This window comes from Micromesistius poutassou (assembly GCF_964030765.1).
Source record: "Micromesistius poutassou genome assembly, chromosome: 10".
NCBI lineage: Eukaryota > Metazoa > Chordata > Actinopteri > Gadiformes > Gadidae > Micromesistius > Micromesistius poutassou.
Window position 1 is genome coordinate 11250799 of NC_140280.1, and position 22196 is coordinate 11272994.

General features: G+C 49.1%; 1 protein-coding gene and 1 pseudogene across 2 annotated transcripts; one reads left to right on the forward strand and one right to left on the reverse strand.

Moving 5' to 3' along the window:
• Positions 1 to 9389: 9389 nt before the first annotated feature.
• Positions 9390 to 13128, forward strand: LOC311354409 (E3 ubiquitin-protein ligase rififylin-like; the record flags this gene model as incomplete). The annotated part of the gene is made up of 5 exons (XM_084474223.1): positions 9390 to 9407; positions 10445 to 10582; positions 11019 to 11159; positions 11767 to 11974; positions 12947 to 13128. The coding sequence occupies 5 exons, from the start codon at positions 9390 to 9392 to the stop codon at positions 13126 to 13128; spliced, it is 687 nt and encodes a 228-aa protein (XP_084330349.1).
• Positions 13129 to 13163: 35 nt separating this feature from the next.
• On the reverse strand, positions 13164 to 21766 carry LOC311354410 (zinc finger MYM-type protein 1-like; annotated as a pseudogene). The gene is made up of 3 exons: positions 20549 to 21766; positions 13326 to 13400; positions 13164 to 13262 (listed from the first exon to the last, which is right to left on the reverse strand). The product of its transcript is annotated as a zinc finger MYM-type protein 1-like (transcript).
• Positions 21767 to 22196: the final 430 nt, after the last annotated feature.

Below are 22196 nucleotides of genomic sequence, written 5' to 3' on the forward strand. Positions count from 1 at the left end.
TGGAACTGCATTCACATAAAAAACGTCTAATATGTAATTTGCCTGTATGCGTGTTTTTTAAACAAGGCTGCTAAGAAATATGGAATTTACCTGCAAAAGTCACCTGACCAAAAGTCTTTGTGCAACCTGCCAATTGAATTTTTTGCTAATACTAGCAAGTGGCTGCATAGCTACGATGTAGGCTAGCCTTTAGCCAAAGGATGTATAGGATGTAGCAGGACAATGTCGTTTTGCCTGTGGCTGTAGGATGTTCCTGTAGCTCTAGGCTGGCCTGTAGCTCTAGGCTGGCCTGTAGCTCTAGGATGTAGGCTGGCCTGTGGCTGTATGATGTAGGCTGGCCTGTAGCTCTAGGATGTAGGCTGGCCTGTAGCTGTAGGCTGGCCTGTAGCTGTAGGCTGTAGGCTGGCCTGTGGCTGTAGGCTGGCCTGTGGCTGTAGGCTGGCCTGTAGCTCTAGGCTGTAGGCTGGCCTGTGGCTGTAGGCTGGCCTGTAGCTGTAGGGTGTAGGCTGGCCTGTAGCTGTAGGCTGGCCTGTGGCTGTAGGCTGGCCTGTAGCTGTAGGCTGGCCTGTAGCTCTACGCTGTAGGCTGGCCTGTGGCTGTATGATGTAGGCTGGCCTGTAGCTCTAGGCTGTAGGCTGGCCTGTAGCTCTAGGCTGTAGGCTGGCCTGTAGCTCTAGGCTGTAGGCTGGCCTGTAGCTCTAGGCTGGCCTGTAGCTCTAGGATGTAGGCTGGCCTATATAGCTGGATATACTCCTTCCACAGTAGGAAAAACATTATTAATTAAGGGTCCGTCTGTTTAGGTATTTCAGTGCAACAATATAGACACAACCAGTCCAGTAAATATACATGACCAGCATGTATAAAACCAACCTCATGTTAAAATGACAGGAACAGGAAGTAACTTTACCCTACTATTGACAACCTGAGCCTATGGTTCATTGTGTGGATGGACCTGCTAGTATATCACTGTGACACCACCACACAATCCCAGCACAATTGTTACGTGGACAAAAGGTAGAAACTATGGGCAAGAACTACATAAGAACAGCAGCCTGTCAACTCTTTCTTGTAAAACAGCCACTTATTTGCGGAATTGTTCGAACGGCACAGGAAGCCACAGAGAACCACCTATTGTTGTGCAGTGCTGGCCACAACTGACGTTTCTTAGATCTGACAGTGAGACAAGTGTTAAAAAAAGCGTCTGTGTATTTCACAGACAAGCCAACACCTCCAGACGCTACCGCACAAAGGTGATCATTTTCCTATGCTGTTAGAGGGGCTGAAACAAGCTACTCATGAACCAGTTATCAGTGCCATGAAGGGAAGTCTTCCAACGTGCCTCATTTCTACAAGCTTATCTCTGTGCTTGGACTGATTGTTGTTGTTCTCTATAGCCTGGGTACCAGAAGAATCTGTGACCTTGTGTTTAAATGCTCTGGCATGGGTCTGGCCCATCTCCCGTTCCCTAATGCTAATTTTTCTGGTGATGTCAGGCTGATACAATTGTAAGCTAGTGAAAAATCGTCTTGAATCTAAAAACTTGTTTTGATCCAAAAGTCTACTCTGTGAGACTTCAAGCGTCTGTTGAACAGACTACTACCAAAATTATTAGTACATCTCGATTAGGCAGATGTACATAATGAAAACACTATTATTATTATTATTATTATTATTATTATAATTCATATGCATTATAACAAAATGCTAAACGAGATACAAAACATAGGAAAGTAGTACGATACACAAATAATGAAACAAGGGAACAGCCCCACCTGGTGGCAGATTCCCTCGAAGCAGGTTAGTCTACATCAGGAGAGTAGCATCCAGCTGGCACTGTGGTGTGGCAGCGCACTGTGGTGTGGCAGGTCAGGTTTTTTCAGCTTTTTCCGACGTTTTGCGTCACAGTCGACGTTGTTCGACTAGTTTGACCGAAGTCGAAGAAGAAGAAGACATGCACCTGTAAGTATTTAGCGTCTTTATATAGTATTTGTATTTTTCACGTTTATATCCATCGTCTAGCTAATTGGCATATGTTTCGAAAAAACCCGACCTGCCACACTGCAGTGCTCCACCACACCGCAGTGCTCCGCCACACCGCAGTGCTCCGCCACACCGCAGTGCTCCGCCACACCGCAGTGCTCCGCCACACCGCAGTGCTCCGCCACACCGCAGTGCCACACCTCAGTGCTCCGCCACACCGCAGTGCTCCACCACACCTCAGTGCTCCGCCACACCGCAGTGCTCCACCACACCTCAGTGCCACACCGCAGTGCTCCGCCACACCGCAGTGCTCCACCACACCGCAGTGCTCCGCCACACCTCAGTGCCACACCGCAGTGCTCCACCACACCGCAGTGCCACACCGCAGTGCTCCACCACACCGCAGTGCTCCGCCACACCGCAGTGCTCGGCCACACCGCAGTGCTCCACCACACCGCAGTGCCACACCACAGTGCAGTGCTCCGCCACACCGCAGTGCTCCGCCACACCGCAGTGCTCCGCCACACCTCAGTGCCACACCGCAGTGCTCCACCACACCGCAGTGCTCCACCACACCGCAGTGCCACACCACAGTGCAGTGCTCCGCCACACCGCAGTGCTCCGCCACACCGCAGTGCTCCGCCACACCTCAGTGCCACACCGCAGTGCTCCACCACACCGCAGTGCTCCACCACACCGCAGTGCTCCGCCACACCGCAGTGCTCCACCACACCGCAGTGCTCCGCCACACCGCAGTGCTCCGCCACACCGCAGTGCTCCGCCACACCGCAGTGCTCCGCCACACCGCAGTGCCACACCGCAGTGTTCGGCTCCAGGGCGCCAGCTAGTGATGGCTCGTTCGCGAACGAATCAGTTCGGACGAACGACTCTTTGACATGAACAAACCGACCTGATTCCCCGTTTCAGTTCGTCTCGTTCGTATCGTTCGTTCTCCGAGACTCAACTCCCAGCTCCACCCACTAGTCGCTGACTCGTGAGTCACCGTTCGTTCACTGACTGTGTTTAGCGGTGAAGACTCGAGGACTGAGAAGTCACGAGAGCCAGCCGGGCAACAACATCCCGATTCCGAACATGAAGCGCTCCTCAGCTGAAAGGAACTTAGTTCAGTGCCACACCGCAGTGCTCTGCCACACTGCAGTGCTCCTCCACACCGCAGTGCTCCGCCACACCGCAGTGCTCCACCACACCGCAGTGCTCCACCACACCGCAGTGCTCCACCACACCGCAGTGCTCCACCGCAGTGCTCCGCCACACCGCAGTGCTCCGCCGCACCGCAGTGCTCCGCCGCACCGCAGTGCTCCACCGCAGTGCTCCACCACACCGCAGTGCTCCACCACACCGCAGTGCCACACCGCAGTGCTCCGCCACACCGCAGTGCTCCACCACACCGCAGTGCTCCGCCACACCACAGTGCTCTGCCACACCGCAGTGCCACACCGCAGTGCTCACAGCTGAAAGGAACTTAGTTAATGTTGTGTTGATTGATGACCTTTTGCACCATTGCACGATCGTGATTCGTTTGAACGAGAACGAGGGAGGAGCCGAGTCTGACCGACTCAGTGACTGAGAATCATGATTCACCGCTACCGGACATCGTCCACTTTTTGTAAAATTGTTAGAAAGAGTTTTAAGTTTAAATTGTTATATAAAGAGTTATAAGTTTAAATTGTTATATAAAGAGTTTTAAGTTTAAATTGTTATATAAAGAGTTATAAGTTTAAATTGTTATATAAAGAGTTATAAGTTTAAATTGTTATATAAAGAGTTATAAGTTTAAATTGTTATATAAAGACTTATAAGCCTGGAACCAAGCCAATTGTTCGTCAAGGTAGTCGTGTACATTATTTTTGTGAATGAGTGAAGGAACTCCTCATCCCATGAACCATTGCGGACCTTTTCTCGATGGTTCCAACCCAATAGTTTAGCGTGTTTCTTGAATCTTATAACCTTCGTCATGATTATATTGTTTATATTGTTAATACAAGTTGTGTCCTATATTCTGTGTGTGTGTGTGTGTGTGTGTGTGTTTCATAGTGTATAGCGTTGTCATCGACATGGTACGTTCCTTTGTTGCTGACTGCAGTCACCACGTAATAACGTTACTCGTTTTTAATACATGTGAATTCAGTCTTGTATTCCAGTTACGTATTCATTCAACATTATGTATTCCTTCCTTTATACTACCCTAAAAAGCACTGCTAGTGCTATATATATGTATATATACATATATATATATATATATATATATATATATATATATATATATATATATATATATCATATATGTAAGGGATAATGCATGTGGCCTTTATATGCTTAGCAACGGTCAATTATCGAAAAATAATTGACCGCAGGAAGTCGGGAAGGCCCATGCAAGTGAACGGAGCGTTCCACAGCATTGAGAAGAGCTGTGTAATCATTGTATATATGATAGAGCAGTTTATAAGATGCAAGAAACGCGCTAAACTATTGGGTTGTAACCATTGCGAAAAGGTCCGCAATGGTTTGTGGGATGAGGAGTATCTCACATTATACAACAGTTAGTTCCGACCGGTCCCAACCGAGCAATTTGATTGGACAACGAGACATTCCATAGTGCTGATATACAGTATAACAGCACTGGGACTTTTCACAGACATAATCACTCCGCTGTACGGGCGTTCTAATAACCGTTATTAGCTAACGTTACATCAGCTGTTAAATAGCCTATCTTAGATTGTGGCAAACTTTGCACGGTAAAGATGGACATATTTCCAAAAATAACATTTGATTTGAACTATGAATGGTCATCATCAGACTCGGAGGACACAGAGTAGCGAGCTTGTGTCTAGGAATGTTTATGTACTGTATATGTGTTGCCTGGCAACAGCCTAGTCTCCCTTCAGTTGCGGAACTATTTTTGTTGGCGGAGCCGAATAAATGATTACTAAACAAACAAATCATAATCTCTTGTTTCTTATTACTGTTAACTAATAAAATGTGCTCGTAGCACTGTTGTATAAAAGCAATATCACACTCGAGGTCGTGCTGTTGTACTGTATATCAGCACGGTGTGATTATCTGCGGCACTCGGCCTGCGGCCTCGTGCCTACGACCGAATCACAGCCGTGCTGATATACAGTACAACAGCACTCCCTCTCGTGTGATATTGCTTAAGTATATCACAAAAATAATGTACAGTCTTGTACCTTTGTCTTTTCTTCCGTTTTACAAATTTGTTTTTGTCCCAAATCAAAGGTTTTCTGGTCACGACTACCTTGACGAATGATTGGCTTGGTTCCAGGCTTAATAGAACGATTTTACGAAAAGTGGACGATGAAAATGAATGGGAAACTTACTTCCGGAACCAGAGCTGGTCAAAAAGGGGGCGGTCCTTGTGACCGTCACCACCGACCCCACTCTGAATTTTAGTGATGGGAATTTTGGCTCTTTTTAGTGAGCCGGATCTCTTGGAACGGCTCACCAACAAGAGCCGGCTCTTTCGGCTCCCAAACGGCTCTTCATATTACCTCTTACTGTATACCTTTTATAATGGTGCCATGCCGTAATTCCGACGCTCATTTTGACATGTGCGTGTTGACCTTTGTGTTCTCACACTGATCAAAATGCATCCAAATGCTGCTTCTTTTCCTTGTCTCATTCATCTTGTACTCACACGCTCGCACTCATCTCTCTCCTCTTTTCCTCCTGTCAGTCACAGGCAACGTGTATCGCGCATCGAAAATCCCCGCCCCTCGCTGCTTGTTCTCGTGATTGGTTGCTGGCTGCCATGCATGCGCCGTGACACGCATAGCACGCATAGAATGAATGCATGTAGCACCTGTAGCGCGGGAGAACAAAAAAGACAACGGCTCGCGTTCGGGAGCCGACTCCCATCGTTCACTTAAAAGAGCCGGCTCTTTGAGCCGACTCGTTCGCGAACGACCCATCACTACTGAATTTAGTTACCTTATAATCATAACAAGCTAAACGTTCAGCTCAACGCAGTCACGCGGAAGGACTCGTACCCGCTCCCTCGCATCGACGACGCCCTGGACTACATCGGAGGGTCTAGCTGGTTCAGCTCCCTCGACCTGCGTAGCGGCTACTGGCAGGTGGAGCTAGACCCCGAGGCCAGACCAAAGACTGCGTTCACCATCGGGCAGGGTTTGTGGCAGTTTCGGGTCATGCCGTTTGGACTATGCAACGCGCCGGCTACGTTCGAGCGGATGATGGAGAGGGTACTGGCGGACGTCCCCCGGAGTCATTGTGTCGTGTACCTGGACGATTTGCTGGTACATGCCCGCGACTTCGGTGGGGCGCTGGCGAACCTGCGGGAGGTTCTTGCCGCCATCCAACGCCGGCGAACTGCAGAGTTTTCTGGGCCTGGCGGGGTACTACCGCCGGTTTGTCCGGGACTTCGCCACGGTTGCCAGCCCTCTCCACCGCCTGACCGAGGCGGGCCGGCCGTACGTCTGGAACGACGCCTGCGCCACGGCTTTCGCCCGACTCCAGGCGGTCCTCACTGAGGCCCCGGTCCTGGCCTACCCCGATGCGCGTCGCCCCTTCACCGTCGACACCGAAGCCAGCGACGTGGGGGTGGGTGCGGTCCTCTCCCAGGGGGGGGAGGATGGGGAGCATGCGGTGGCCTACTAGTCGGGCGGAGCGCAATTACTGCGTGACCCGACGGGAGCTGCTGGCTGTGGTTCTGGCTGTGCGGCATTTCAAACCATACCTGCATGGTAAGCGCTTCCTGGTCCGCACCGACCACGCGTCCCTCACCTGGCTCCTCAGTTTTAAGAACCCTGAGGGCCAGGTGGCTCGATGGCTGGAGGCGCTGCAGGAGTACGACTTCGAGATCCAGCATCGGGCGGGACGCCTCCACAGCAACACCGACGCGCTCTCCCGACGGCCCTGTCCAGCCCCGGAGTGTCGCTACTGCCTGCGGCAGGAGGAGCGGGCCAACGAGCTTCCGGTGGTGGCGGCTGTCCAGACCACCGGGGCTGTCCAGGCCGCCGATGATGCTGAGGGGTGGCTCCCGCTGTCGGCGCGCCAGTTGGAGCAGCAGCAGCGGGCCGATGAGACCCTGGCGGCGGTGAGGGACTGGTTGGAGGCGGGGCAGCGCCCCAGCTGGCCGGAGGTGTCGGCGCGGGGGTCTGATGTGAAGGCCTACCACTCCCAGTGGGGATGCTTCCAGCTCCACGAAGGGGTGGTCTACCGCCGGTGGCAGGATCCTAGGGGTAAGGGCGACATCCTACAGCTGTTGGTTCCCCGTGTGCTTCGTCTACAGGTACTGCAGCTGGTCCATGGCTCGGTGGGAGCGGGGCACTACGGGAACGCCAAGACCCTGCACCGCCTGCGCGGGCGGTTCTACTGGCCGGGCTGTCGGCGGGACGTTGAGCTACACGTCCACTGCTGCGACACCTGCACAGCACAGAAAGGGCCTGCCCAGCGCTCCCACGCCCCGCTCCAGCAGTACCTGGTGGGAGCGCCGATGGAGCGGGTGGGGGTCGACGTCCTGGGGCCATTCCCAGTCACCGACTCCGGCAACCGCTACGTCCTCGTGACCATGGACTACTTCACCAAATGGCCCGAGGCGTATGCGGTGCCGGACCAGAGTGCCGCCACCACTGCGGAGAAGTTGGTGGAGGAGATGTTTGCCCGCTTCGGGGTCCCCGAGGAGCTCCACAGCGACCAGGGGCGGAACTTTGAGTCCCAGGTCTTTGGGGAGGTCTGCCGGTGGCTGGGGGTGCATAAGACGAGGACGATGCCGCTCCATCCCCAGAGCGACGGGTTGGTGGAGCGGTTTAACCGCACCCTGGCCACCCAGCTCGCCATCCTCACCAGCCAGCACCAGCGGGACTGGGACCGTCACCTTCCCCTGGTCCTGTGGTCCTATCGGACGGCAGTGCAGGAGACCAGTCACTGCACGCCGGCGGCCCTCATGTTCGGGCGGGAGCTCCGGACACCGGTGGACTTGGTGTTCGGGTCCCCGCCCGAGCCTGAGATTGCCGGGGGTGCAGCGATGGATTACTTCCGCCGGCTGAGGGATCGCCTGCTGGTGGTCCATGACTACACCCGCCAGGCTCAGGCTGCCTCTGGGGTGAGGCAGAAGAGGGGCTACGACACTCGCTGTCGGGGACGAGCGTTCACACCCGGGGACAGGGTGTGGGTGTACTGCCCCGTGCGAAAGAGGGGGGTCTGCCCTAAGCTGCGGAGCCACTGGCAGGGGCCTGGGGAGATCCTTGGCGTTGTGTCCGAGGTGGTCTACCGCCTGCGGATGCCGGGACGGGGGCGTGTGGTGGTGCTGCACCGGGACAGGCTCTCGCCGTACCGCCCCCTCGCCCCAGTTGTTGCTGAGGAGGAGGGGGGCGGAACGACCAGTGGTTCCCCAGGGGGCCCCCCGGCCCCTGCCAACTCCCCTGACGGGGCCATTGGCCCCGCGGTTGCCACTCCCGGGGGGATCCAGCGGCCTACCCGGCGCCGCCGGGCCCCCGAACACTTGAGGGACTATGTGTCGGGTGAGGGGGTCGTCGGAGACGACTGACCCCTCAGGGGGGAGCTGTGTGGCGACCACTGCCGTGGACGCCTGTTCGGGTTCCGTGCAGGGGATCATGGGAATTCGCTATTGCAGTTGAATAGACGTTCCCATCGTATTTGTTGGAGTGATTTAAGAGTGTTAAGTTAAGTGGGATTAATGGGTTAGGGTTGTTGGAGTGTAGTGCTGTTATCATGTTGTGTTCTTCGTGTCGCACCGTTATCGAGAATGTCATGTATGTATGTGTGTTGGTTGTGCTGTGTTCCGTGCGAAGTGTGTGTTCAATTGTGCGCGTCGCCACAATATAAACATTTGGTCTATTGCATCAGAACATGTAAAACACACAGTCTCAATGATAAGTTATGTGTGTTATTAATTAACACTATTATAACGTCATGCACGAGAGTGACATATTGTTTATTATATTTGACATACCATAATGCAATGTGGATGAGATGCTCAAATGCAACGCGCTTCTAAGAGAATGGATGAAGAAAGCGAGTGGACTTATAAATCAGCTGTAAAGCCACGAGTCCTGCACACGGAGTGGTGATAAACAGCGTGGATCATCTAATGAAACCAGTCAGCAAGTGTGGTGAATTACAACGTGGATCAATTAAAGAAACCAGTCAGTTAGCGTGGCGGTGAACGTGCATCATTTAAAGAACCAGTCGGTGAGTGGACTTCCGCGCACGCGCAGACCGGGAAGCCATCCGCGTCGACGCGTCTCTCCACTGACTGGATGTACAGAAACCAGTCGACGGGCTACGATGCACCCTGACACACTGGATATAACCTGCAAACACATTCGTTTATCTTTTACGATTCAACCAATATATCTTTCTACAAGCACGATTGTTGCAGAAGGGAAATGCTTCCAGTCAGGCAGGTAAGGTAAAGCGCGTCTCAGACCAGACCGGCTGATCGAGTGACGCTGGTCGTCCTGCAGTCCAAACGCTGCAGGGCTGGTATAACCAACGGAAGGACTTGAACGTCAAAACGGACAGGGGAACTGTGGAAGGTTCTAGATCCATTGCTTTTAAATGCTTGAACTATTGCATGGGCGCCACCATCTCCATCCAGATGTGAACCAGAGGCCGGTCCTGTTTAACCGCTGACGGCCGCGGTTCTCTCTGGCTGATCCGGTCCGGTTTCTGAATCCTTCTTTTAAGAATGAACTCCATTTCTGATTGTTACACTTGATGCAGAACGCTGCTGCACCCGTTATATCCGCATCATTTTTGTTTTCCACTGCCTTATTTTTTTATCACAACTCCTGTCTGCTGTCTTGTATAAATATGTAAAATGTTTTGTCGTTCTACAGTGTTCCAAAAGGCCCTAGTTCATATTTCTTGATCACATGTACTGCTGCTATCGCCTTGTATTTGTGTATCATGGAATTTGATCAATGTTTAATGACGCTACGAAAAGTTAATTTAAACTAGGCCAAATCATTAAATTCAAATTAATATTCACAGATGTAAACGTCAACAAACCTTGCATAATTCAAACCCATAATAACAGGACTTGTTATAAGTAACGGGTTAGTTGGGTTTTTTGGACCAATATAGAAAGGGATTGACAAGAGTATGATGAAGGCCACTGGGCCGCCCTAACGCTGCGCTCCTCTGCAGGCAGGAGGACGTCTGACCGCTGGCCTCTTCTGACTCCCTCTGTCACGGTGGAAGAGAACCGCCCCTCCTGGCAACAGGCCTGCACAAATCTGGGTCTCAGTCTCCCCCTGACCTGTCCCACTCATTTGTGTAAGGCTTGTGGTAGCCATTTTGACTCTCTCACCCACAAGGTAAGGAAGGACCCCCCACCAGTCGCCCCTTTGGTTGCCAACACTGACCTAGGAGCCCCAGAGCCCAGGGTTGTGTGTGTGTGTGTGTGCTCACCGTGGTTCTGTCCCGTCTTGTGCCACAGCATGTCTGCGCGGATTGCAAGAAGAACTTCTGTGGCCGCTGCTCGGTGGAGCCTGAGGCCCGCCACCCCCGCCTCTGCTGGACCTGTCGGCGCTTCCACGGCACTCTCTTCAACCGCACACAGCTGATGAGGCTCAAGGTACGCCCCCCCCCCCCCCCCCGCCCCGGGCCGTGGACACCCTCATCTCACCACATGACGCCTGGTTTGCTGCTCCCATGTCGTCTGTAAGTCTGGTCATCCTTGGGAGCGTTCGATCCTGGGCTCAGCGCGGCCTGGGAACGTGGGTTTTCACCGTTTGGCAAACTCTGGGTCCTTGTTCTGTTCTCTAACGAAGCCCTCTCCTCTCCTCCAGGTGTGAAACTCTGGGTCCTTGTTCTGTTCTCTAACGAAGCCCTCTCCTCTCCTTCAGGTGAAACTCTGGGTCCTTGTTCTGTTCTCTAACGGAGCCCTCTCCTCTCCTCCAGGTGAAACTCTGGGTCCTTGTTCTGTTCTCTAACGGAGCCCTCTCCTCTCCTCCAGGTGAAACTCTGGGTCCTTGTTCTGTTCTCTAATGGAGCCCTCTCCTCTCCTCCAGGTGCGGGAGCTCCGGGACTACCTCCACCTGCACGAGGTGCGGACGGACAGATGCCGTGAGAAGGAGGAGCTGGTGGAGCTGGTCCTGGACCAGCTGGTCCTGGACCAGCAGGCCCCTGGTGGCGGTGCCGGCGGCGGTAGCGTTAGCGGCGGTTGTAGCACAGCACCCAATGGAGCTACAAACGGAGCCGCCCCCCAGACCCAGGACACGCCTCCAACGTCCTCGGACGACAACGACGGAGAGGATGATGATGACGACGACGATGAAGAGGACGAAGATGAGGAGGAGGAGGATGAGGAGGAGGATGAGGAGGATGAGGGTGATGCTGATGAAGGGGAGGCAGAGGGAGGTGATGGTGATGGTGATGATAGGGTGGCTGAGGAGGATGTTGGTGATAACAATATAAGTGAGGCTGAGGTGGAGGAGAACAATGAGAGAGAAGAGGAGGAGGAAGAGGAGGAAGACGATGATGAGGAAGAGGAGGCAGGGGAGGATGAAGAGGAAGGTGAAGAGAACATTGAGGTAATGATCGTACGTTTAGAGTTGATTAAGTTGATACGGAGTTGGGGAATACAGGTTAGATATTGACTCCTTGAAGAGGATTGTTTCAAGGTCTTTACCATGGTTGTTACCTTTGGTTATGGGGAAAACCACCTCTCTGCATCGTCAACTCACCACCCATTAGAAGAGCGTGATGTGTAAACAGTCTAGTGTGAACCCGTCCAATGTGCTCTGTTTCCGGTTCCAGCAGGCGTGGGACCCTGATGAGGCCCTGCCCGCGGAGGCCCGGACCGCCTCCCTCTCGGACCTGAGCTGCGTGGAGGACATCGAGGGTCTCAGCGTCCGTCAGCTCAAGGAAATCCTGTCGCGCAACTTTGTCAACTTTATGGGCTGCTGTGAGAAGTGGGAGCTGATGGAGCGCGTCACCCGCCTCTATGACGAAGTCCGTAATGAAGGTGAGGGGCTGCGTTGTCTCTGATGGGTCATCAGTCCTACTGCTGCTACTGCTGCCTAGCACTGTTGTACACAGAGCACAGAAGTGGCTTCCAATGGGTTCCAACCAAAGCCTACAGCCAATAAGGGACTACCACAAAGACAACCTCTTCAAACTGTACACGGTTCAACTGAGAGCTGTCAAAGTGAGGCCTCATACCAGTTGGTGAGGTGATGGTTTACTGCTTGTGGTCCACTAACTAATGCCAGGGTTAGACTACACAACCTTTCTGTTTTTCACGATGGTCAAATCATCATGATGTGGTTCATCTGGGATCAGTTCAGTATTGAATTTAACCTCGTCAGGCTGTACGTCACAGGAATTACCGGACAATGCAAGGACAGTCCAAAATATTCAAACATCCTAGTCCTAATGTTGGACGCCACGCTTCTGATTATGACCACAACACGGCCACCACAGCCCGAGCTGACCATCCGACGTTCACAATCGCCTGCAACACCGAAAGCTTGTCTGCCATGTTATAATCGCCTCACAAATAGGGCTGGAGTGTGCAGTCTGATCCTGCCAATGAGAACAAGATGAAAATAAAAAGAAACAGTAGGCGGCCATTCTTGATGTTTCATCCCAGTGTCCTCATCCTCACCTGAGCCTCTCTGTCCTCATCCTCACCTGAGCCTCTCTCTGTCCTCATCCTCACCTGAGCCTCTCTGTCCTCATCCTCACCTGAGCCTCTCTGTCCTCATCCTCACCTGAGCCTCTCTGTCCTCATCCTCACCTGAGCCTCTCTCTGTCCTCATCCTCACCTGAGCCTCTCTGTCCTCATCCTCACCTGAGCCTCTCTCTCTGTCCTCATCCTCACCTGAGCCTCTCTCTCTGTCCTCATCCTCACCTGAGCCTCTCTCTCTGTCCTCATCCTCACCTGAGCCTCTCTCTCTGTCCTCATCCTCACCTGAGCCTCTCTCTGTGTCCTCAGAATCGGCCGCAGCCACCAAGCCGGACGAGGACCTGTGCCGGATCTGCATGGACTACCCCGTGGACTGTGTGTTGCTGGAGTGCGGACACATGGTCACCTGCAGCAGGTGCGGCAAGCGCATGAGCGAGTGTCCCATCTGCAGGCAGTACATCGTCAGGGTGGTCCACGTCTTCAGGTCCTGAGGACAGGCAGTACATCGTCAGGGTGGTCCACATCTTCAGGTCCTGAGGACAGGCAGTACATCGTCAGGGTGGTCCACGTCTTCAGGTCCTGAGGACAGGCAGTACATCGTCAGGGTGGTCCACATCTTCAGGTCCTGAGGACAGGCAGTACATCGTCAGGGTGGTCCACGTCTTCAGGTCCTGAGGACAGGCAGTACATCGTCAGGGTGGTCCACGTCTTCAGGTCCTGAGGACCGGCAGTACATCGTCAGGGTGGTCCACGTCTTCAGGTCCTGAGGACGGAGAACACAACAGAACCACTTCCTCAGACGCCACAGTAGATGGTGTCCAATTACTCAGAGATGTTATTTATGTATTTTACTTGTTTACTCATTTGTTTGTTCATTAATAGGTCGAACAATCTTTCCTTTGCAGGCAGATACAATTTATCTTTTATTACAATTTTGTATTCATTTATTTTCTATCGTATAATAACTTATCTTAACTGTAATTTACCAATATGTTGTTTCCTTAATCTTGGATGGTATGTCCAGAGGGGTATTCCATCAAAGTCGCGAACGAAAGCGGCGCTTAGTTGATTAAGCCTGGTTAGAACTAGTGCCAACTTCCACTTGAGGCTAAAGCCGTTCCATCAACGCAGTTCAGCTGCGCCTTGCTCAGGTTAGTTCAAGCCAGGCTAACGTTATCCTGGATTACGCGCGTTCACGAGATATGTAACCAGCCCATAACCGTGAATATCGAATCATGGATCAAATGTCCGAAAAGGACCGAGCGGGATCTTTTCCAGCAGCGAACAGAAGCTGCTTGTGGAGGTCTATGAGGAGTACAAGCATATAATAACTCAAAAAGGGAACACCGTAACCATTAATACAAACAGGGTTAGGGGGTCAGGGTTGAATGCATAAGTAGTATTAAGCATAACATATTTTAATTTAATATTGACCATAGATTTGTAATCAGGGAGATGGTCTCGAGTTAACGTGTCGGACTTGCACCCAGTCGTCCGGGGTTCAATCCCCACGAAATTTGTAATATAGGAAGGATTACTAGAGAAATCAAATAACTTATCATGACATTTATTTTCCATTTCTTTGAATATTCTTAATTAGGGAATTAATCAAATTAATAAAAGTAATTACAAAATTAAGCCAACGCCAAGAATACTATGAAATTCTCTGGACGCGAACTCGGGTAAGTGCTAGACCATTCACCCAACCGCTGATTCCTGATTTCGTTATAATATAGATTTGTATAAAAATGTGTTGAAAAAAGCAATTCATTTAATTATTTTACTTGCATCATTTAATCTTAGACCCTTAGTGAAAATATACGTTGTTTGTACTTCATATATGTACATTTATGACAAAATCGTGAGGACTAGGCTTGGCAGAAGCTTCTGATGGTACAATTGTTGCTGACAGATGAATTTCTCTGAAACACCGCTCAAGTTAGCCTGACAGTTAGCCTGCTACCGACCAGGTTAGTTTGGCCGATAAGTGGCCATGGTTACTTAGCGGAGATTCCCTTAAGTCACGTTAATGGAACGCAACTCTAGCTGAAAGAAGCCAGGCTAAGCGAAATAAGCCTGACTTTGCGCTTAGCTTGGTTGATGGAATACCCCTCTGGTATGTTAGTTACCTATGTGTTTTTATTTTATTTATGATAGAATAAGCAATCCACAGTACTAGTAATGTTTATAATGTAGACACTTTACCAGGTATTATTGCATTTGTGTATATTTGTATCTGTTAACATCAACATATCAAACAAATGGTGCAGGCACAATAATATGTCCAGAACACTGGAACATTATGTATGTTATAACCCTGATATTTCATAAGTTTTCTTTTCCTTTTTTTTTTTTTTACAGAATCCTCCTTTTTCATGGATTCAGGATTCCCCAAATAATGGGAAGGAGAATTAAAATCAAAATCATATTACTTAAGTAATTTTTTGCACATTTATGCACAAATAAAATGTGTACTTTATTATACAATGACTAGCAAACTAATAAACAAACTAGCCAACTCACTAATCGTGTCACGCTGCAGTGTCCGGTCTAACAAAAGGCATGATAATATTATATTATCATGGATATTATATGATCATGGATATTATGATAATATCATGATAATATCCTATCACTTCAAAGGTGTACCAGACATTGTGTATAACTGATGCTAGAACCAATGAACATGGAGGCGTATATAATACATTTTATTTATAATGCACTTTTCATCATAGATCTCAAAGTGCTACAAGTTAAAAACAAAAGATGAGCAGTTTAAGGAAAAAGGAAAAATAAAAGGTTTTAAAAACAAACATCTAAGGGGGACCAAAAGCTTTGCTAAAAAGAAATGTCTTAAGACCTTTTTTAAAACAGTCAGTGGATTAGTGGATTGTGGTGCACTCAAGGAATCAGGGAGGGCATTCCACAGACGTGGGGCAGCTGCACAGAAGGTCCTGTCTCCCATGGTCCTGAGTCTGGTTCTGGGTATGTGGAGGAGGTTTGAGTGGGTTGAGCGGAGGGAGCGTGTTGTGTTTTGTGGGTTTATAATTTCTTTGAGGTGGGGGGGGCATGTCCATGGATGCATTGGTGAGTGAGGAGGGAAACCTTGTACTCAATCCTGGAGGAGACGGGAAGCCAGTGGAGTGAGTGGAGAATGGGGGTACTGTGCTCATATTTCCGCACTCTCATCAGGATCCTAGCTGCAGTTTTGGATGTACTGAAGCCTCTGCAGACTCTTGCTAGGGATCCCAATGAGAAGTGCGTTACAGTAGTCCAGTCTGGAGGAGATAAAGGCATGAACCAGCTTTTCAGCATCTGAGAGGGAGAGAATGGAGCGGAGTTTGGAAATGTTACGGAGGTGGTAGAAGGAGGTCTTGCAGAGGTGATTTATATGGGCTTCAAAAGTGAGTTGGGAGTCCATTTTTATACCAAGATTTGTGACTGTTGTTGAGAGGGGGATGTTGGAGCCAGAAAAGGTGATGCTGGTTATGGATGAAGATTTGGCCTGGTGAGGAGTGCCAATCAGTATGGCTTCGGTTTTGGAGCTGTTTAGTTGGAGGAAGTTGTGCTCCATCCATACCTTTATCTCCTCCAGACAGGTGGTGAGTTTGATGGGGATGATTGTGAGGATGGGGTTGCAGCTGTGGCATTTATATATAGCTGTGTATCATCAGCATAGCAGTGGAATGAAATTTTGTGACGGCTGATTATTTGGCCAGGGGAGGTGAGGTAGAGGATGAAGAGGAGGGGGCCAAGGACTGACCCCTGGGGGACACCGCAGGTGACTGTGTGTGGATTTGATTTGGAGTGACCCAGGGAGATGTATTCTGTCCGGTTTGTGAGGTATGATTTGAACCAACTGAGAGCAGTGTCATTTAGTCCAATGGTACGGTGGAGCCGGTTTAAAAGAATGTCATGATCGACAGTATGAAATGCAGCAGACAGGTCCAGGAGGACGAGGAGGGAGGGAGAGCCACCATCAGATGATATGAGAAGGTCGTTTGTGACTCTGACGAGGGCAGTCTCTGTGCTGTGGGTGGAGCGGAAACCGGACTGGAATTTTTCAAAGAGGTTATTGTGTTTGAGGTGGTCCTGAAGGTGGGTGGCAACTGCTTTTTCAAGTACTTTTGATATGAAAGGGAGATTTGAGATGGGCCTGTAGTTGGATAGGACTTCTGGATCAAGAGTGGGTTTTTTGAGCAGTGGTCTGATTATGGCATTTTTTAAGGCAGGGGGAATGTGGCCAGTTTGGAGGGAGTGATTTATCACAGCGGTGATCAGGGGGGTTAGGACAGTGATATGGGTTTTCACCAGGGAGGTTGGGAGAGGGTCCAGGGGACAGGTGGAGGATTTCATCTTCCTGATGATGTTCTGCACCTCTTCTGATGATACCTCAGGAAAGCAGTTTAGGGGTTGCGAGACAGTATATGTTGGAGGAACAGTTAGGGTGGGAGGACCAGAAAGGGCAGAGCGAATATGTGCAATTTTTGATGTGAAAAAGTCCATGAATTTATTGCACTGCTCTTCTGTGGTGGCAGTAAGTGGGGGGGGGGGGTTGTGGTTTGAGAAGGTGATTGACAGTGGAAAAAAGCTGCTTGGAATTTCCTGGACTGTTTCTGATGGCATCGGAGTAAAACTGTGACCTTGCATCTTTGAGGGACTGTGCATATTTTTGTTGTTGCTCCCGGTAAATTTGTTTGTGGGACAGTGAGGGCAGAGGCTTTGAAGCGCCGCTCATGGACCCGCCCTGCTGCCTTCATCTTGCGAAGCCCATCTGTGAACCAGGGAGCTGAGCGGGTGAAGGTGACTGTTCTGGTTTTAACAGGGGCATGGAGGTCCAGGAGGCTGCTCAGATGGCTGTTGTAGTAGTCCACTGCTTCGTCGGCTGATGAAAAGTGTGTGGAAAGATGTTGAAAGTCTGCTGCCAAGAGTTCTGGGTTTATGTTATTTAGGTTTCTGAAACAGATATTCCGCTTTTGCTTGGAGAGGCTGGATGGGGATTTCAGATCCATAGAAATGGCCTTGTGATCAGACACACCGAGGTCATACACCTGCAGGTTGGTGAGAAGGGCAGAGTTTGTAATGATCCAAGGTCCAAGGTGTGCCCCCTGGTGTGCGTGGGGACATCAACAAGTTGATTTAAATTAAAACAGACCAGTAGTTGAAGAAATTCAGCTGCAAAAGGGGAGGAGGGGGTGTCAACATGGATGTTCATATCACCTAAAATTATAACATCAGCAGAGGATGTGCAGAAAGTGGTGAAAAGATTTGACATCTCAGTGATAAATGATGGGTTTGGTTTTGGTGGTCGGTAAATGAGGAGGAACAGCACAGGGGAAAGGGACTTTGATTTAAATGCAAGGCATTCAAATGAAAACAGTTCAGGTAATGGTTGCAGGGATAGCTCCAGATCGCTACGATAGATAACTGCCAGGCCGCCACCGCGTCCTGTATATGTATATTCAAGATTTGTAATAACATATTGAACTTAATCACCCTGGGACATACTTTGACCATTCATTCTGGCCAAACTTTCCTACGACTTTCAAATAGCAAATCCCACCTCTTCAGTCACGAGGGATTTCACTCCTGAAATAAGAATTTCAGGAGAAAGGAGCGCATAAGAAAACGCAAAAAGCAATTAATCATCTTGGTGGAAAGAGTATAGAGAATAGTGCAGTGCCCCACAACCACTTGCATTGACCATAGACGGGAGAAACAATTATCCGTCCACTAATTGCCTGCAACAAAGCTCATTGTGTACTGCTACCAAGACACCTGCAAAACATTTCCAGGCCAACTGCACCTGTCTGTACGGCCTGTTAAATGGATTTATAACATTAACATTTAGATCCATTTCATGGAACCTCCTAGCCTGGCACCGCCTACGTACTTCCGCTCAATTTTCATTTCCCTTCAATGAAATGAAGTACGAGTCTGGTAGGAGCAGGCTAGGAACCTCCTGCTGGTCCCCAAGACTCTTTATACTGCTTTGCTTCCCCCAGCAACTGTCTGGATCTATTATGCCCTTTAAGTGGGCCAACTAAACGTGTTTTGCTATTCTTTATTTCAGCCTGCAAGGGCAACGCATCATCAATTGTCACTTAGCAATTGAAGAGCACAATTCACATGTTAAGGTCAGAAACACATTGTTGGTCAAAAAGTGCTTCTCTTGCTCTGAAAAGCATTTTACACACATGAAAATTTAAAAAGTTGAAATATCGGTCCCTTTCAATGCAAACGTGTAACTAAGCTTACAAAGGGTTGTATAAGCCACATACCACCAATTGGAAGTGAAGCACATTAGCTTTGAGCACAATTCACATTCCAAGGTCAGAAACACATTGTTGGTCAAAAAGTGCTTCCCTCGCTCTGAAAAGCATTTTGCACACATGACAATGAGAAAAGTTGATATATCAGTCCCTTTCAATGCAAATGTGTAACTAGGCTTACTAACGCCTCTTGCCCACTGTACACGTCCGTCGACGGAAGAGAGTGGGCGTGTCCGACGCATGGGGTAAAACACGATCTGCGTATAACGTGATCTGATTGGGTAACGGATCCGTCGCTGCCTGAAAAGTTAAACTTTTCTCAACTTTTGGACGCAAGAGACAGAGCCTATTTGACGGACGGACCCACAATGCATTTCGGGAGCGTCCCATGTAAAGTCAATGAGATCCGTCGACGGACGTGTACTGTGGGTAGGGGGTGTGAGGGTCAGGGGCGTTTCTAGGTTTCTGTGGTACTTGAGGTGGTAAAACTTACCTGGTTATTCTATTTCTAGAAGGACTAGGCTACTTTATTTTGAGATGCCCCTGGAATCCCCATTTCTAGTTCTTTCTAGTGTAAAGCACACGGGACATCCAACAAATAAGTAACTACCATTAGTGACTAGAATAATTTCATCATTTCTAGACTGAATTTAATTCATGCATTCCATGGTCACCAGTAAATATAAAATATAATATACCAATACCAATATACCAATGGTAAAAATACCAATTTTCACAAACTTCCCTTTGCCCAAAAACAAAAGTGCCTCATTCACAAACACACCAACAGTCAACATTCAGCAAAAGTGAACTATTTAATGACTGTTTAATGAGTTACACAGTCATGTATGTATTCTTTACATATTTTTCTTGATTTCTTATTAACTGATTAACTGTTAACTCCACATGTATTGTCTTTCTTTGTTCATTTCTTGTTTGGACTTAACTTTTTACTTTCACTCTGCACTTGCCTTTCTTCATTCCCTGTTGTTATCTGACAGTTTGTTACTCCTTTCTTTGGGCCTTTGTCCTTTAAGCATCAGTGGGTACCTCCTTGGTCTGACTTGGGCGAACCAGTCAATGACTTCACCATGATCTAAGCCACAAAGCGCATCCTTCTCGACTCCCATAATAGCCAAATGATGTAGCCTGTCCTGGCCCATGGTTCTCCTCAGCCAGATGTGGACACGGTGCAGTACACTGAATGACCGCTAACACGTGCAACTGCTGTATTGTCAAGACAGCTTGGCAGTGGCGGTTCTAGACCAGTTTTAATGGGGGGGCCGGGATGGGCCGGCTTTTGTGTTAGAGGGGCACATATAACCCAGGATCTCCTCTTTTTTCAATGAAATTTTGTAATGCGTCGCAATGAGGTCTGGGGAATCCTCAGAGAGGAAATCATCGGCCGCTGGGTTGCAAGCTTGCATGCCTTGCATTAGCTCTGCCCCCACATCAGAAAATCTGCTGTTTAGCTCAGTTACCATACGGTCAAGACATGGATACAACAGACTATGTTTCAGCTGGTCTTCTGTGCCCAGGTGAGCCCTTGTGCCCAAGGTGGGCACAGTGCGACCACTGTGACTCTCAGATATGTTGTTGGCATCACAGATGGCCTTGCTTCATTGTAAAGCTTGTCTACCATTTCATCAGTTTGCATTGATTTCAGTGTTTCAAGGACTGCATCTTTGAAGAGTGTTGCTTGGGCCAAGTCCACAGAATCCTTCTGAAGGTAAACGTGCAGCCCCTCTATAGTTGACAGCATACTCCTGAACATGACCAGCATGTAAACATTGGAAAACCTGGACAGTTTTGACAGTAGTCCGACTGCCAAAGGTGTTGCACTCTCGTCCAGGCACTTTAAAACAGCTTGCAGATTGTCCAGCATCGTTCTCACTGACTTCACCTGACATGCCCATCGGGTTTTAGACAGCTGGACAAGTTCACTTTTCTTCAAGCCCAGGAGCATCTGGACATCAGAGAATTTCTGATGGTTAACAATGGATACACTGAAGAAACAGTAAACACTCTCCAATGTTTCAAACAGGTCACTGGCTTCTGGAACAGCCCTACACGTGTGGCAGAGAACAAAGTTCAGCTCATGAGCATAGCAGTGTATGTACATGGCTTCTGGATGTTTCACAACTCCATGGACTGAACCACTCATAACGGACGCTCCATCGTAAGCTTGAGTGACACACAGGAGGTCATTAAGGCCATTTGACTCTAATACTTCTAATACTGACTCTAATAGTTCAATTTAATCAGTGATTGACTGTGCATTAAATCCCTTAAGGTTGACAAGTTCAAGGAGGCGCTCTTTGACTGCCGTCAGCTGTAACATAGCGCACATAAACAGCAAGCTGTTCAACGTGGCCATCTCTTGCCTCATCAGCCATCACTGCATACATTTTCGATTCCTTGATCTCTTTGACTATGGTTGCAGTCACTTCATCAGCACAACATTCGATCATACTGTTCTGCGAGGCAGGAGATAGGTTGAATGAGATGGGGCCTGGTAGTTTTGGAGGAAGGGGTCAAAGGTTTCAAGGAGCTTCATAACTTCTAAAAAGTTCCCCCGATTCAGGGAGCAATCGGTTTCATCATGACCACGGAAAGCAATGCCTTGTTTCCCTAAAAGGCTAGTGACAGCCACAATGTGCCTCAGGTATTCTCTCCTTTCACTCATCTGACCAGAATTCCTCACATTCATTTGGTGGACAGCATCGCCTTCTGTTAGCGTAGCTCTGTAATTCTTCCAGGCCAGGACAGACGACTTGTGGACAGCGCTTGCCTCATGCTCTCGGTAGCTATCCAAGGCCCTTTTCCAGTTCTTAATTGATTGATTGACTAATTGCATCCAAATCTGCTATCACACCTGAAAATGAAAGATGTGCCATTAGATGCTTAAAGTGTTAAACAAGAATCCCTTCCATTCCCATTACCTCTTTGGCTGCCAACCACCTTGGGAGCCAAAAACGTTGAAATCCTTCTTTGTGACATATTATTGTTGTTGAATTCTCTGTTAACAGAAATAAATGAGTCGGTACACTTCAGCCGCCGGGCTCATTCTCTGTTGTCATGAGAATAATTTATTAACAAATATTTCTAACTGTTATTCTTTAAATTTCATATCATATCTTCATGTCATCATATAGTCATATTATTATCATTAACTTTCATGTACAAAGCAGTCATGTAGACTACAGATGAAAATAATAAATATAGTAGCAGGCTCTGAGCCTCTCTCAGTCTCTGATAACGTTACTACAGTCACAAATGTTAGATAG